This window comes from Berghia stephanieae, chromosome 12 (genome assembly GCF_034508935.2).
Source record: "Berghia stephanieae isolate SIO BIC M18660-M18661 chromosome 12, UCSD_Bste_1.3, whole genome shotgun sequence".
NCBI classification, from domain to species: Eukaryota; Metazoa; Mollusca; class Gastropoda; order Nudibranchia; family Aeolidiidae; genus Berghia; species Berghia stephanieae.
The window spans coordinates 16,940,974-16,956,155 of NC_088371.1; the positions used below are offsets into that span (position 1 = coordinate 16,940,974).

Consider the following 15,182-nt stretch of genomic DNA (forward strand, 5'->3'; position numbering starts at 1 on the left):
ACAAGCACATATCCCACTAAGAGGAACACACTCAAATTTTTACAAATCATATGTTAAAAATGAAAAGAGTAACAGTACATAACAGAGAGATGATTTACAAGGAAAAAAATATCATCTCCCAAAACTATAACTATAACTATACATTTGACTGTTTCCCTCTCAGCCAAGGTCTGGACAAAACCAAGCAATATCATTCCAAGACAAAGACAGAAAGCAATTGGAAAACAGATAAGAGGGGATAGAAGACACAGCAAGTACCTCCCTGCCCTCTATGGGAGGTAGGAACCTGTGCAGCCTATTAATCCTGTTTGAATAATAAGCCTTATTGTGAGCCCACATGTTTTATGCCCATGCTTTAGAGCTGGATTTTGAAGGGATTTCTGTTCATGTTTTTCTCCTTTTTCTATAGAGATTAGCTAATCATGGTGATGAATTACAAGAAAAGACGGTGTCATATGACCATATGGTGAAAGCGGTCGATTTCGTTACATCTGGAGGGATAGGCTGCAAATGTGCTGCCAAATTATACAACCTAAACTGGGGAACAGTCCATGACCATGTCAAGAAACGATAAAGTAGAAGAGAAGATACTGCTGACTCAAACTCAAATCGCGAGACTGCACCCCGGGATCGATCTCCGTCCATTTTATTGTGAATCGTGTGCTCTACCTACTGAGCTATTAGGACCCCCACTTAGACCTATTGCCAATATAATTGCTGACTAGGTGTGTATTCGACGACTCGCGCGAACTTCGCAACCCTCTCTCACTCATCATGAACATAGTACAGGGATGTAAATGCAAAGTTGAAAAAAATTCTGAAATTCTGCGAGCTCATTTCTATAGTCTAAACTCCAAGTGACACACCAGGAATGAGGTGATAAATGGCCTTGTGATTGTGACAACATTTTTAGGACTTTTGAGTGATAAGTTTCAGAATAAAATCTAAATTATTTTGTCTATGGATGGATTTTAATGATTTATGTCTCCTTTTTGTCAGGAGGAAATACCATTATTTGGTGTTGTTCATGCTTAAATCAGTGCCCATTTAGATTATCCTTATCTTTATGGATTAAACAGGGTTAAATTAGTTTGGGATACTGAAAAAAATCAGAATATTGGAATTCTTAACTTATTTTCACTGCACGTAATCCAACACCTAAACTTTTATATATCAAAATTATATTCAGGTCAAAATATTACCCCCAATGACGAAATGAATCTGACAATAATAAAAACTCGTACTCAAATTTCAACAGCCATATCATTACTATTACTAAGGCCAATTTTGAGATTGGAAAGATGGTCACCTCCCGATATTTATCATTTTCTCAGGCCCCAAACCCTTCTGCTAATAACAAAGGCAATAAGAAGTACATTACGATTAAAATACTACATTAGGTTTAGAATCGTGTTAAAAGCCCTTTACTTTATTGGTGTAGCTTTCAATGAGAACAAATTTGATTTTTTCCCCCACCACAGTCAAACGTTCGTGGCAGTCTCAACCAGAAATGAGACCCCATAGAAATTTCTCATAAAGACCAAGGCTAAGGGAAATGTATCTTCAGACTCATTATGACTGAAATGAATTGCAACACACAGGAATTACTTACAGAAACAGAAATACATTCCAATTGAGCCTTAGGAAGAAAGTGTAACAACAACTCAGAACTCAGTCATGAATACTCGATATATATCCACCATCTTCTACTTTCGATTCTGCAGCCCATGTTTCGCTTCCGGTAAACTAAAAATAACCTCCTTGTTTACACAACATATGTGAATCTAGTTCCGAATTAAAATTAGGAAAATTCGGAAATTCGAACGCTATCAATCCTTAGTACTTCCGAATTAAAATTCGGAAGCTGTCGTGGAAATAAGTTGAATGGTTAAATACACGTATAATCATAACTGACACAACAGTAGTGTAAATTAATTGTTTCAGTACATTGAAAATGGATATTCACTACAAATTCTCTATATGTACAGCAGTATCTCTTATCACAAGAGTTGTTGGTAGTGAGGTATTAAGAAATATTTAAATTGTTTGGGGAAGCTAGAAAATGTCTGAAAAATAGGAAATCCTAATAATTCTGAAAGATTTACATCCCTGATAGTAGTGTGGCGCCCGGGATAGCGGCAGCTATTCGGGCACCGGGTTGGATCTTCATTTGTCACACCGGGACCAGCAGCTCATGTGGCTCGTTACCCGGGATGGTCTCGTGATGGTCCGGTCAACCGGGATTTACACCTTTGCCCTCCTTGTGCCTCAAGCCCCCTCACCAGCGACAAGGTAGAAGATCCACGAGTCGGCATTTTATACGGAATAAAATCTGAATCTGATCTTTTCGAGGAACGAAATAAAACATTTTTCTTTTTTATTGGTTCTGTTCTTTGACGTTACGAATTTTACTTTTACTATTATTTTTGTTATTTAAATATTAGCAGATAAAGCAAAATCGTACTGTCGGTAATCCGACAATAGTTGGAAGATTTACAGGCCGCAATCTTGGTTTGTAAACATTTGAGTGTATACCCCCTAAGAATAGACTCCATTGTTACTTAGCATGTACTCCAGTGTTGCGACTCTTCTAGGTCATGGTCATTTCAGCGCCAACGAAAAAGAAGATGGGATTGTTTTCTAAAAATCCAGATTTGCAATATATGCAGCTGCGAATAGGTTAGACAAAGGAGACCTAAGATTCCAAAAGCAAGTTTGTTTTTGTTTCAGGGTTTATGGCGCTTGCAACACATTTAGGTCATGTCAGCGCCAGTAAAAACGAATACATACCCAAGAAAAAAAAGTAAGACAAAGGGGAATTGTAATTATAATTCAAATAGGGAACAGACGTAGATTGTTTTGTTTTGAAGGGTTTTACGGCGCTTGCAACACATTTAGGTTATATCAGCGCCAGTAAAAAGGAAGAAAATGGTATAGTAAAAAGTTCTAGAATTACAATTAAAGCATCCTAGAAAAAGTAAGACAAAGGGGAACTGGGAACAAATAGGGATCAGATATAGATTCCAAGAGCATACCACCAATGTACTTAGAGATCACCAATAAGTCTCATCCGGACACAAGCACGGCCCCCACTAAGAGGAATACACTCAAATGCTTACATTACAAATTATAACAAATATAATAATACATAAGAGATGATTTACAAGGGAAAAAATATCTAAAACAATAACTATGCATTTGACTGTTTCCCTCCCAGCTAGGGCCAGGACAAAACCAAGCAATCCCATTCCAAGACAAAGACAGAATGCAAGTTGGAAAACAGATATAGGGGGATAGAAGACGCAATAAGTACCTCCGTGCCCACTATGGGAGGTAGGAACCCCACCCAGACAGATGTAGATTCCAAGAGCACATAAATGTGGGTACTTAATTTGAGATCACCTAAATGTCTCATCCTGACACAAGCACAAGTCCCAATAAGAGGAACACACTCAAATGATTACAAATCATATATAATGTAAAATTAATACAATGCATAACAGATGATATACAAAAAAACAAAATCTCCCAAAACTGTCGAGGACAAAACCAAGTAATCTCATTCCAAGTCCAAGACAAAGAGAGAAATCATATTGGGGAAATAGATAAAGGGGGATAGAAGACGAGGTAAATGTCTCCCTGCCCACTATGGGCAAGAGCTAGCAATCAATGTGCTTTGAGATCGCTTTTACTTCTACATCCCATCCAGCATCCAGGCACAAGCACAGGGTCCCACCAAGAGGAATACACTCAAATGCTTACAAAACATAAGCAACCTGAAAGAATACACAGCAAGCAACCTGCCCATGAAGGAAAAGAAAAGGCACCACGGTCTTATGACAGGCACATAACAGCAAGAGTGACCTCTACCCATCATGGGAGGTCAAAAGTCCCAAATCCCATAAAGTAAAGGCAACAATAGATGTGTATCCCAGCAACAATCTACAGATGGTCACTCGGGAGTCTCAGAGATGTTAAGCACGGGATGAACAAGAGGTAGAGAACCATCAGTTTTGGGCGGTAAAATCTTCAAGCACTATAAACTCCTCAGAGTGCTTCAGAAAAGATAATCCGCCTAAAAACTCACTGATTCAATATCCTATGGCCCCAAGGCAGGATGACAAATTTGGACAAAATACCGAAGTATGGCAGTTGTACCTAAGTCTAAATGCAGCATCTTAGATGCATCACTTTACCTCAGATCAGTGTATGAGGACCCAGGGAGAAAGCCCCCCCCCCCCCCCAAACAGACAAAATTTTTTTAAAAAGAAGAAAAAACGTGTATACAGAACCGAGATTTTATTCCGAACAGAAAACATTTGTTCTATTTGTTACCAGAGATAACTATACTATAAAAAATATGATAACTGAAGTGAACGGCTAAGCTTAGTGATTGAATAAATATTCCAAGAATAACATTCAGATGACTAGCACACAGATCTCTAGCATGAAAAATTTCATGAACGCACTGAGCTTGAATGAAAGTGAAATGATGAAATGGCCGATTGATTTAGTCAACCTCCTCAATGGTGGGTCCACTTCCGCCTGAGCCAGCACCTGGGGCACCACCAGCACCTCCGGCACCAAAGTCAGGCATGCCTCCAGGCATACCACCTGGCATTCCTCCGGCACCACCGCCCATACCCTGATACAACTTGGTAATGATGGGGTTGCACACACCCTCAATCTCTTTCTGTTTGGCTTCAAACTCATCTTGTTCAGCTGTCTGGTTGCCATCCAACCAGGTAATAATCTGAATGAGATTAATTTAAAAAAGGGAAAAACATTACAATCCCATACAATACGTAGTTAAAATGAAATCAAAACTGAAGAGAAAAAAAAAAATAATTTAAACTCGAGAGCATAAAGGCAATTAATTTTCCCCATATGTCCCAGTAAACTCAAACCAGTCATGGTTGGTTGAAATAGTCCAACAAGCATTTGCAATGATATAAACAAGTGATTACTGTCATATTTTGAGCACGCTAGATAAGACCCAATAAGACTTTCAGTTCCAAAAAAAAAACAAAGCAAACCAATACAAGATAACATACAAGCACCCAAAGAAATGCACATCAAATAATATAAAACATTCAAGACTAAATAAAAGCCTAAATCTATCTTGAATCTTAAGAACCTAACTGTACAAAAGAATGTAGCATACCTCAGAGCACTTATCGGTGATGATTTTCTTGTCATCAGCACTGATCTTGTCCTTAAGTTTCTCATCTTCCACAGTTGATTTCATGTGGAAAGCATAGCTCTCCAGAGAGTTCTTGGCAGCAATGCGGTTCTTCTGTTTCTCATCTTCATTCTTGAATGTTTCTGCCTCATTGACCATGCGTTCAATCTCCTCCTTTGACAAACGTCCTGCAAAAATGAAAAAGGTCACATTAGCATGGAGAAAAAAACAAACAATAGATTGGCAACCAAAAAACATTCAATCAAAAACAAAAAATTACTGACCTTTTACACACATACTGAGGGTTTATAATGAAAATTGGAACCTTGTAATATTATAATTGTCCCCTGCATGTGGACCCCCCTCAGTAATAGCAGCATAGCCACTAAGAGAGAGTGATGTGAAATACAGGGATGAGTTCAACATCCAGCGAGAGCTGCTGGGAGAACTCAATGGTATACAACGTTGTGGAAGAGGACCAAATGTCACATGACTGACACCACTAGGTGATGGGTCACCTACTCCTACTCGCCACACAGACAGCCAAACTTAGAGGTACCACTACAGTACACACATAAGTCTGAATGTCAACGTTGAAAAAAGTCATCCTGAAAACAGGATACAAAAGAAAAAGAAAATTGGACAAGGTTGTGTTCAGCTGAAAAGGTAAAATATTGACTAATATAGACATCACTAGGTCCAGTGCTAATTTACATAAATATAAGAATATTCACCGGACAATTTCTTCAACATAATCATCAGTAACTGAAAACCGGCCAGTGCATCCCTGATTCAAAAAAAAAAAAAAATTCCCATAAATGATCTTTCATGGTAAAATATAGCGGGTTGTGACTAAATCTGTCAAAATGACCCCTTCCTCTATAAAAATTTGATAGTGACAATTTCCCAGTACATTTTCGAGAATCACATCCAGGAATAATTACACTAGGACAAAAAAAAAAAAAATCGCAAAAATAGCTAGTATGCATAGTGTACTCAGAATCGCAATCTACACAGTCTTTACAGACTCAGAAGCGCAGCGAAGCAATCTTCATCATGATACACTTATTTTTATTTCTACTTTCATTTAATGATCTGATAATTGCCACAAGATGAAATGAAAAACAAAAACAAAAAAAAAAAACATGAAAATATGTGTACTCAGATGGATCAATCATCAAGGTCTGCAATAGACTTAGAGTGAGCTGGGACCAACTGTCATCACAATACACTTTCAATCAAGAAAAAAAAAAAAAGGACCAGAATTCGGCCTTCCATTGATGTAATCAGGTGTTAAATACACATTTACATAGCGGATAGGATAAAATTACTTCCTAAAATATGCAAATAGCCTGTAAAGGGACAATGTCAAAAAGCAGCAGAAAAAAACAATGTGTGATTTCAAGGTCTGTCAGATTTAAATCAAAAAGCCATACAGAATAAAGTGTATTCAGACAGGTCAATCGGCAATGTCTTCCACTGAAGACTAAGAGAGCTGGGTTTAAGCAACAGCTGTCATCAATATACACAATGACAGCAATTTAAGTAGAAACCTTGAAAAGAGTTTCTTCAAAATAAAAAAAATGTCCCCTGCATGTGGACCCCCCTCTGTAATAGCAGCATAGCCACTAAGAGAGAGTGATGTGAAATACAGGGATGAGTTCAACATCCAGCGAGAGCTGCTGGGAGAACTCAATGGTATACAACGTTGTGGAAGAGGACCAAATGTCACATGACTGATATCACTAGGTGATGGGTCATCTACTCCTACTCGCCACACAGACAGCCAAACTTAGAGGTACCATTACAGTACACAAAAAGTCTGAATGCCAACGTTGAAATAACCAGAGTTCCAGGAGGAAAATCACGACAAAATGCAAAAGATTTTAAAAATTAGCACACATGCCACCCAATTCAGGGATAAGGTGGGATGATTACGTTTTTGATGAGACCCTGGATCATGATATAGTGTCCTGCGATAAGACCTTTTGTTTGGCAAATCGTTCCCAGATTTACTCACCTCCATAACACGAGTGATTCCAGACTGAGGACAACGACTGATTACCAACATTCCCTCATGGAATACTAAGACTAGGCCATGCATTACAGATGGAAAATAGAATAAAAATACCTAAATGTCACAGTGCACAATTGTTTCGAGCTTAGACAACTTATGGGAGTGTGAGAAGCAAACCGGTCTGATACGGTTAGACACTTTCCTGAACATTCAAAGCTACACTAATACAACAAGCGGTCTAATATAGAGAACCTGAAGAAAAATATAAAAGTTAAGAATCTATGTTCCCTGCATGTGGACCCCCCTCTGTAATAGCAGCATAGCCACTAAGAGAGAGTGATGTGAAATACAGGGATGAGTTCATCATCCAGCGAGAGCTGCTGGGGGATCTCAAATGTTATACAACGTTGTGGAAGAGGACCAAATGTCACATGACTGACATCACTAGGTGATGGGTCATCTACTCCTACTCGCCACACAGACAGCCAGACTTAGAGGTACCATTACAGTACACACGAAGTCTGAATGCCAACGTTGAAAAATTGAGTAAACAAACGGGTGAGAGATGAAACCTACCTTTGTCATTAGTGATGGTAATCTTGTTTTCTTTGCCAGTGCTTTTGTCAACAGCAGAGACATTCAAGATACCATTGGCATCTACATCAAAGGTGACATCGATTTGAGGAACGCCTCTTGGTGCTGGTGGGATGCCTGACAATTCAAATTTACCAAGAATGTTGTTGTCTTTGGTCATTGCACGTTCACCCTCGTATACCTGATGATTGCAAGAAAATGAATATTGAATTGATGAAGGGCAAAGGGTTGTCTTAATTTTAATAAACTGGTAATTACCACAAGATGAAATGAAAAACAAAACAAAAAAAACATGAAAATATGTGTACTCAGATGGATCAATCATCAAGGTCTGCAATAGACTTAGAGTGAGCTGGGACCAACTGTCATCACAATACACTTTCAATTAAGTAAAATATTAGATAAGGACCAGAATTCTGTCTTTCATAGTTATCTGGTGTTGAACACACATTTACATAGCAACATCTAGATAAATATCAGCACCAGTAAAAAGGAAGACCGCTAAGGGTGGTCAAGCCCCAAAATGAGCTATGGAGGAAGCAACTCACCTGAATGAGTACACCAGGTTGGTTATCAGAATATGTGGTGAAGACTTGGGACTGTTTGGTGGGGATTGTGCTGTTTCTCTTGATGAGAGTTGTCATGACACCACCAGCAGTTTCGATACCCAGGGAAAGTGGAGCCACATCCAACAAGAGCAAGTCCTGGACCTCTTCCGACTTGTCTCCATGAAGAATAGCAGCCTGGACACAAGCACCATAAGCAACAGCTTCATCGGGATTGATGCTCTTGCACAAATCCTTGCCACCAAAGAAGTCTTGAAGAAGTTTTTGAATTCTATAAAATGAGAAGAAAATTACTTACGGACCAAATAGAAAAAAATCTAAACTCATTGGACAGAAATTGGACAATATGGGTGATTCCTGTTGATATTAGACATATCTATTGATGGATTAACTGTATTCCTTCATGGAATACCTAGACGACATCTAATGATAATGTAGTGGAAGGGCGAAATTTTTCTTTTCTTTTGAATAGATCAGCCAAATTTTCAAAGATGGAAAATCTCCCCAGGCCAATTAGTAACAAAAATAAATGACATAAATTTCAACATAAAATAGAAAACTGGTTATTAAAAAGGAAAGCAAATCTTAAATTTAACAAGGCATAACCCTAGCTAGAAAAGAAAAACTAAAGGAGGGGTGTTAAATATACCCAAAACAAATAAATTTGACAGAATACACAAAAACAAACCTTGGAATACGGGTAGATCCTCCAACTAAGACAATTTCATGAATCTCTCCCTTGGACAATTTGCCATCACGCAGAGACTTTTCAACAGGCTCCAAAGTACCACGGAATAGATCAGCATTCATCTCCTCGAAACGGGCACGGGTAATGCTGGTATAGAAATCTGTGCCTTCAAACAAGGAATCAATCTCAATGCTAGCCTGTTTAAAGGAAGAAAATTTAAAAAATTTTTTTTAGGTAGAGGCCAGAGCGAGAAATCAGGTTGACACCAGCCATGCTCATCAGATCATAATTCTGAAATTCTGAAAAGTGGCATCCCGGTGTGGTAAAAGTTTTCTAAATAAAGTGAAATATTTATAAGACATATCACAGTTGCAAGATTTTGCATTTAAACAATGGTAAAAATAATTATGCCAGCCTTGTCATGACAAGTCAAGTTTGAAAAACATTACATTACCATTACAATACGAATGCAATACGCCATCAAAAACAATTTTTTTTAAAATACCCAATTCTCACCTGGGCAGAAGCAGATAGAGTTCTCTTTGCTCTTTCACAAGCAGTTCTAAGACGCCTCAGGGCACGCTTGTTTCCGGTGATGTCTTTCTTGTGTTTGGTCTTGAAGACATCAACAAAGTGTTTGACCATTCTGTTATCAAAATCTTCACCTCCAAGATGAGTGTCTCCAGCTGTGGCCTTGACCTCAAAGATTCCGTCTTCAATCGTAAGAATGGACACGTCAAAGGTACCGCCACCCAAATCAAAGATCAGAACATTTCGTTCACCTGTGGCCTTTTTGTCCAAACCATAAGCAATGGCAGCAGCTGTGGGTTCATTGATGATTCTGAGAACATTAAGTCCAGCGATAGTGCCAGCATCTTTGGTGGCCTGGCGTTGCGAGTCATTGAAATAAGCGGGGACTGTGACAACAGCATCTGTGACAGTCTGAAAAGAAAATTTCAAGAAATTGTTAAAGATCAATAGCATAGCTGCCAACCCACCAAGCTTATTAAGAGGGAGTTTTGGTCAGAAAATCAGGGAGATTCAGAAAAAATCAGGGAGATACATAAATGTATAAATCTACATTTCAAAAGAAAAAAAGACAATCTCCATCCATGAATGTCTCTGGCAACTACTAATAAACTAAACATACTTGATATCAAGATATACTATGACTTGAAACAGTTTTAGAATGGCCAACAATTGAGTTTAAAAGTTTTAAAAAATGATTTTAGTAGTATTTACAAAGCTATTTGCATACTGCACGATAATGCGGGAGATCGGTGTGACCGGCGGGAGACGAACTAAAAATGCGGGAGTCTCCCGCAATTTCCGGTAGGATTGGCAGCTATGCAATAGCGATGTAATATAATACAAAGAGAAAAAAAAATTAAAGCACAGTCAACAAGCATAAAATAAGCACCTCTAATTGAATCAATGTTTAATAAGCTCAGCGAGCTCCAACAAACTTAGTGCAAATCCATTTACAGTAGCAAAAAAGCATTTCAAAGTTTTCAATGACTCTGAAAAGTTAATGGAAAAATCAGAATCAGAAGAAAAAAATATTTAAAAATCCCATTGTTACTTTCAAGGTCTAAGTTTAATACTTGAAAATAAGACACCATATAATATTGAGCATAATCCCATGGTGATTATAAATTATGTCTCTCCATTAACGTCATTGGTCAGTCTTTAACATTCACAAGCATAATAAATATTTGATTCCCTTATCAAGAAAATCCCAATCAAGTCAGGAGAGTTAGCAAGTCAGCATTCACAACACATTGCAAAAAGAGCTTCACCTTTCCCAAATAAGCCTCAGCAGTTTCCTTCATTTTGGTCAGCACCATTGATGAGATTTCTTCAGGGAAAAATGTTTTGTCTTCACCTTTGTACTGGACTTTGATCTTTGGTTTGCCATCGTTGTTAACGACATTAAATGGCCACAATTTCATATCAGTTGCAACAACTTGCTCATCAAATTTTCGTCCAATCAATCTCTTGGCATCTGAAAATCAAATTATCCAATTAAGAAACAATAAAAGATCCACTAACTCTTTATCAATACGGCTTAGGCACTTAATGTCGGGGGGGGGGGGGGGGGGGATGGATAAGCGGTATGCATCTCTCATCACTTTAAGCCATTCTTTTCTATAGTTGGCCATCTTCATTCCGTAAACATAGGGATGGATTGAAATATCCTAGAGACTAAAGACAAAATTCCAACGGTTTTAACAACGGATAATAATGACAGACTAATGCATCATGACCTAGCAATTTTAATAGTCAATGGAGCTGTGGTTGGAACTTACAATTCTTTTTATTCTACATCTGTGGGTATATTAGATGACGTAACAATGGAGAGAAAATGAGGAAAAAGAACAATCATAAGTCACTTATTACGTTTGTTTGCCGGCAGTGACTTTAACCTCGCTGACTCCTGGTCTGGCACTGTGTGGCGTGATGAATCACGGACGATATGTGGTAAAACGAACAGCCGTGTACTAAGACTAGGCCATGCATTACAGATGGAAAATAGAATTGCAGACTTAGATTCTATACAGTACAGTCATTTGAAACATTTCTATTTTAGTACCTTCGTGATTACTACATGGTTAAAAAAAACTCACCAAAAACAGTATTTTCAGGATTCATGGCCACCTGGTTCTTGGCTGCATCTCCAATGAGACGCTCTGTGTCGGTGAAGGCAACGTAGCTGGGTGTTGTTCTATTTCCTTGGTCATTAGCAATTATTTCAACTTTGCCATGCTGGAAAACACCTACACATGAGTAGGTAGTTCCGAGATCAATTCCAATAGCTGGAGCTTTAGCCATCTTCTTTGCTGTTAACTTCTATGTCTGAAAGTGAAAGAATAAGTATCAAGGTTATGGTTTGTCCTGGAAAATATATTATCGTATCAAAATGTTTGACTGGTGCGCTACTACCATCTTACTGCAGTATGACTGTCAATGCCAAGTCTCTACTTGAGTGTGCATTCATTCAATTTCAATCATGAATGTAAATTCAGTTTTGAAGCCCTCTACATCCATCATATTAAGTCAATACGCTGGCAGTAAAAATTTTGAGAACTGAAATGATAAAATCAAAAAAAGTTAACAAAACACGCGTTATCTTGCCGACATTGAGCGTCTTGCGTGAGAAATGAACTGAACACAATCCAATAAAATCGAACTGAAATTAAATTCATCCTCATCAAATAATCACTAAAAACAGTTTTAGAAATTAAAAGTTATTGCTTCGAACACCAAAAATACCTCGATAATAAACAGTTATTTTTGCATTTTAGAAAATCGGTCGACTGCCCCACCCCTCTGTGTTTCAGACGCCAATGTGGAAAAAATGGCGTTGCCTATACCATCTAATCTATGGTTTAGATAATGTTTTCCCTGATCGTTAAGTATTAACAAACAAGTAACAAATAAATTAAATTGTTTCAAAATCAATCAAATCTCCACACAACGGGATAACAAGGAAAGAAATCCCGCAATTGCCTTTGTTACAGCGTTCATCATCAGAATAAACTGACAAAGGCAAAAAATTCCAAAATTAATTAATTCCACATAAATTAGTATGTAGTTTGGATCAAATAACGCGAACGCTAAAAAATCCAGTCACAAGTTTTCAAGTATATCTACGCCTTTTAAAATGTTAACAATACTCACATGTAATAAGAAAAAAAATCTATGTCTAACTATGCTCGGAAACTGGCCGGTGTTTGGCTAGTTTCTAGAGTCGGTTCTGAGAAAGTAAAAGAACGGAAACTAAGCCGTGGGGTCTTTATGTAAAATGTGAATCAGGGTTGCCAGATTATTTTCAGACACTCTGCCAACTGGACTAAAAAATCTGCCAAATACCACAAAAATCTGAAAAACTCTACTATTTATAGTTACTTCTTTGAAAACTCATCAGTTTTGTTAAACAAAAAATTCGAAAGGCCGATGTCATAAATTTTTTTTTCATTTCCCAAGTTTAAAAAAAGCATTAATACATAAAAATTGCCATGGAAAACGTGGAAAATAAAATCCGCCAAATATCTGCCCAATTGCCAAACCGTTTTTTTTCTGCAAGACTTCAAATTCTGCCAAAAAAAAAAAGGACATTTGGCAGAAAATCTGCCAAATTGGCAACCCTGATGTGAATATGGTCACACACCGGAAGAACTGATGCTTCGAGACGAAGAAGGTTCGAGAAGCCTATAATGATTCGTTTGAACCAATCAAATTACTCGATTTAATGAATTGGTGACACAACCATGTTATTTTTAGATCATTGTATCCAAGCACGCCACTCTTGCGACACCTTACCTCACGTGCGTCGTCTGCTGGATTTTGTATTCAATCTTATAAATAGCTCTAACGGAAAAGATACTATATTAGATAATGACGGAGAAGAAAAAATGCATTTCTAACATTCAACTTGAATCAGTAGCTTTTTATATTTGACCAATGATGTCAAGTATGATTAAAACTTGAAATAGAAGATTTATTATCATCACGATCGTTGGTATGCCATCGTTTATGAATTTGTTTGTTTATTTATTTATTTATTTATTTATTCATTTATTTATTTATTTATTCATCTATTTTCCTATTTATTTCGGCCAGGATTGGGGGGGGGGGGGTGAAGTAAATTTGAATGAAATTTGTCAATTCTTGGAAAGCAATAACATACAGTTATCATTCTCCAGTATTGAGCCTATAATTTTAAAACCGAAACTGAAACAAATGAATAGTTTTTCTGGGCGTCATGCTATAGGGTAGAATCGGGTAAGTTCGCCGACGGGGAAATTCGCCGTGACCCTCCACCCCCAAGAAATAATGCTTGGTGAACATTTATCCTTACACCCCTCACGTTGGAATAGTCCATATTCAAAAGACAAGATGTGAATGCACGTGTTGCTTCAAGTTTGAAGGAAGCAAATGAGAAATCTTTAAGAGTTATAACACATCAAAATGTCATGTAGTAATCAAGATGTTGTGACATCCTTGACTTTTTGACTGTAACGGCAACCCTACATAATTGAAGGCCTTGGTCACAAAATCAGTGTTGTATTGACTTCGTGGCCATCCATATCCATTTTGTTTTCATTATCAGTGTATATTGTCATCAGAAAAAATATTTCTAAAAATTGTAATACATTTTTTCAAAAGTCTATAATTTAGGGTAAATTCACCGGTACTTTCGGGTAAATTCGCCTCACATCACTACCGTCATACAATAATTATTCCAAAGACGATTTTTGTGTGCAATAGACGCTGTGCGTTAGCACTTAAATCTAACTAAGTTAAGAAAAGTAAATAATAAATATGTAAGTGGTTATAATAACCAGAATCAGTCGACTCGGGTATGGATGGGCAGCAGGCTATGATCTTTTGGCTGGTATTGTAATGTGTCCCCAGGAAGGCACTATACATACATCATCACACTCGATTCAAGTGCCAATAAATATGTGTTGATATGCAGTATTAGATAATGTAGAGAGATTTGAGGACAAGAAGAGTTTAAGAAATGGAAATTGTTCCTCATATTGTCTTGTAGGGAGAAAAGCTAAGCACAAAATCTCGTGATGAAGTTACCCGCCGGTGGTGGCGAGTTCCCCGACGTGCGGCGAATGTACCCACAGACTACTAGGAGCAGACCGTACAACAGCCACTTTTTAGTGGCTAATCGCCGCCGTCGTATTTAAGATGTCAGCGGTTATCGGATGAATCGAGAATATAGAGAGACTGACGATATACGGGGTTTCCAGAAAACTGGCAGCGTAAAATTATATGAGAAAACAGTAAACATTGGCATTTCGGCGACAGAACAGATGTGTTGTTAGCAAAGATTACATAAAAATAAATAAACAAAATGCTGCGATGGTGTGATGAAAGTGTGAACTTCATGGTCGATCAACTTGGTCATCATCCATTCAACTATCAATCTATTATACTTCTTTTATTACTACTGCTACTACTACTACTATTACTACTCCTACTACTACTACTACTACTACTACTACTACTACTACTACTACTACTACTACTACTACTACTACTACTACTTCTACTACTACTCACGACTACTACTACTACTACTACTACTACTACTACTACTGCTGCTGCTGCTACTAC

At 37.7% G+C, this 15,182-nt stretch overlaps 1 protein-coding gene across 1 annotated transcript; it reads right to left on the reverse strand.

Moving 5' to 3' along the window:
• Positions 1 to 4,284: 4,284 nt before the first annotated feature.
• Positions 4,285 to 12,887, reverse strand: LOC144958383 (heat shock 70 kDa protein cognate 4-like). The gene is made up of 9 exons (XM_078890369.1): positions 12,729 to 12,887; positions 11,675 to 11,903; positions 10,847 to 11,052; positions 9,564 to 9,989; positions 9,048 to 9,244; positions 8,342 to 8,630; positions 7,776 to 7,974; positions 5,165 to 5,370; positions 4,285 to 4,753 (listed from the first exon to the last, which is right to left on the reverse strand). The coding sequence occupies exons 2-9, from the start codon at positions 11,877 to 11,879 to the stop codon at positions 4,511 to 4,513; spliced, it is 1,971 nt and encodes a 656-aa protein (XP_078746495.1). The 5' UTR covers positions 11,880 to 11,903; positions 12,729 to 12,887; the 3' UTR covers positions 4,285 to 4,510.
• Positions 12,888 to 15,182: the final 2,295 nt, after the last annotated feature.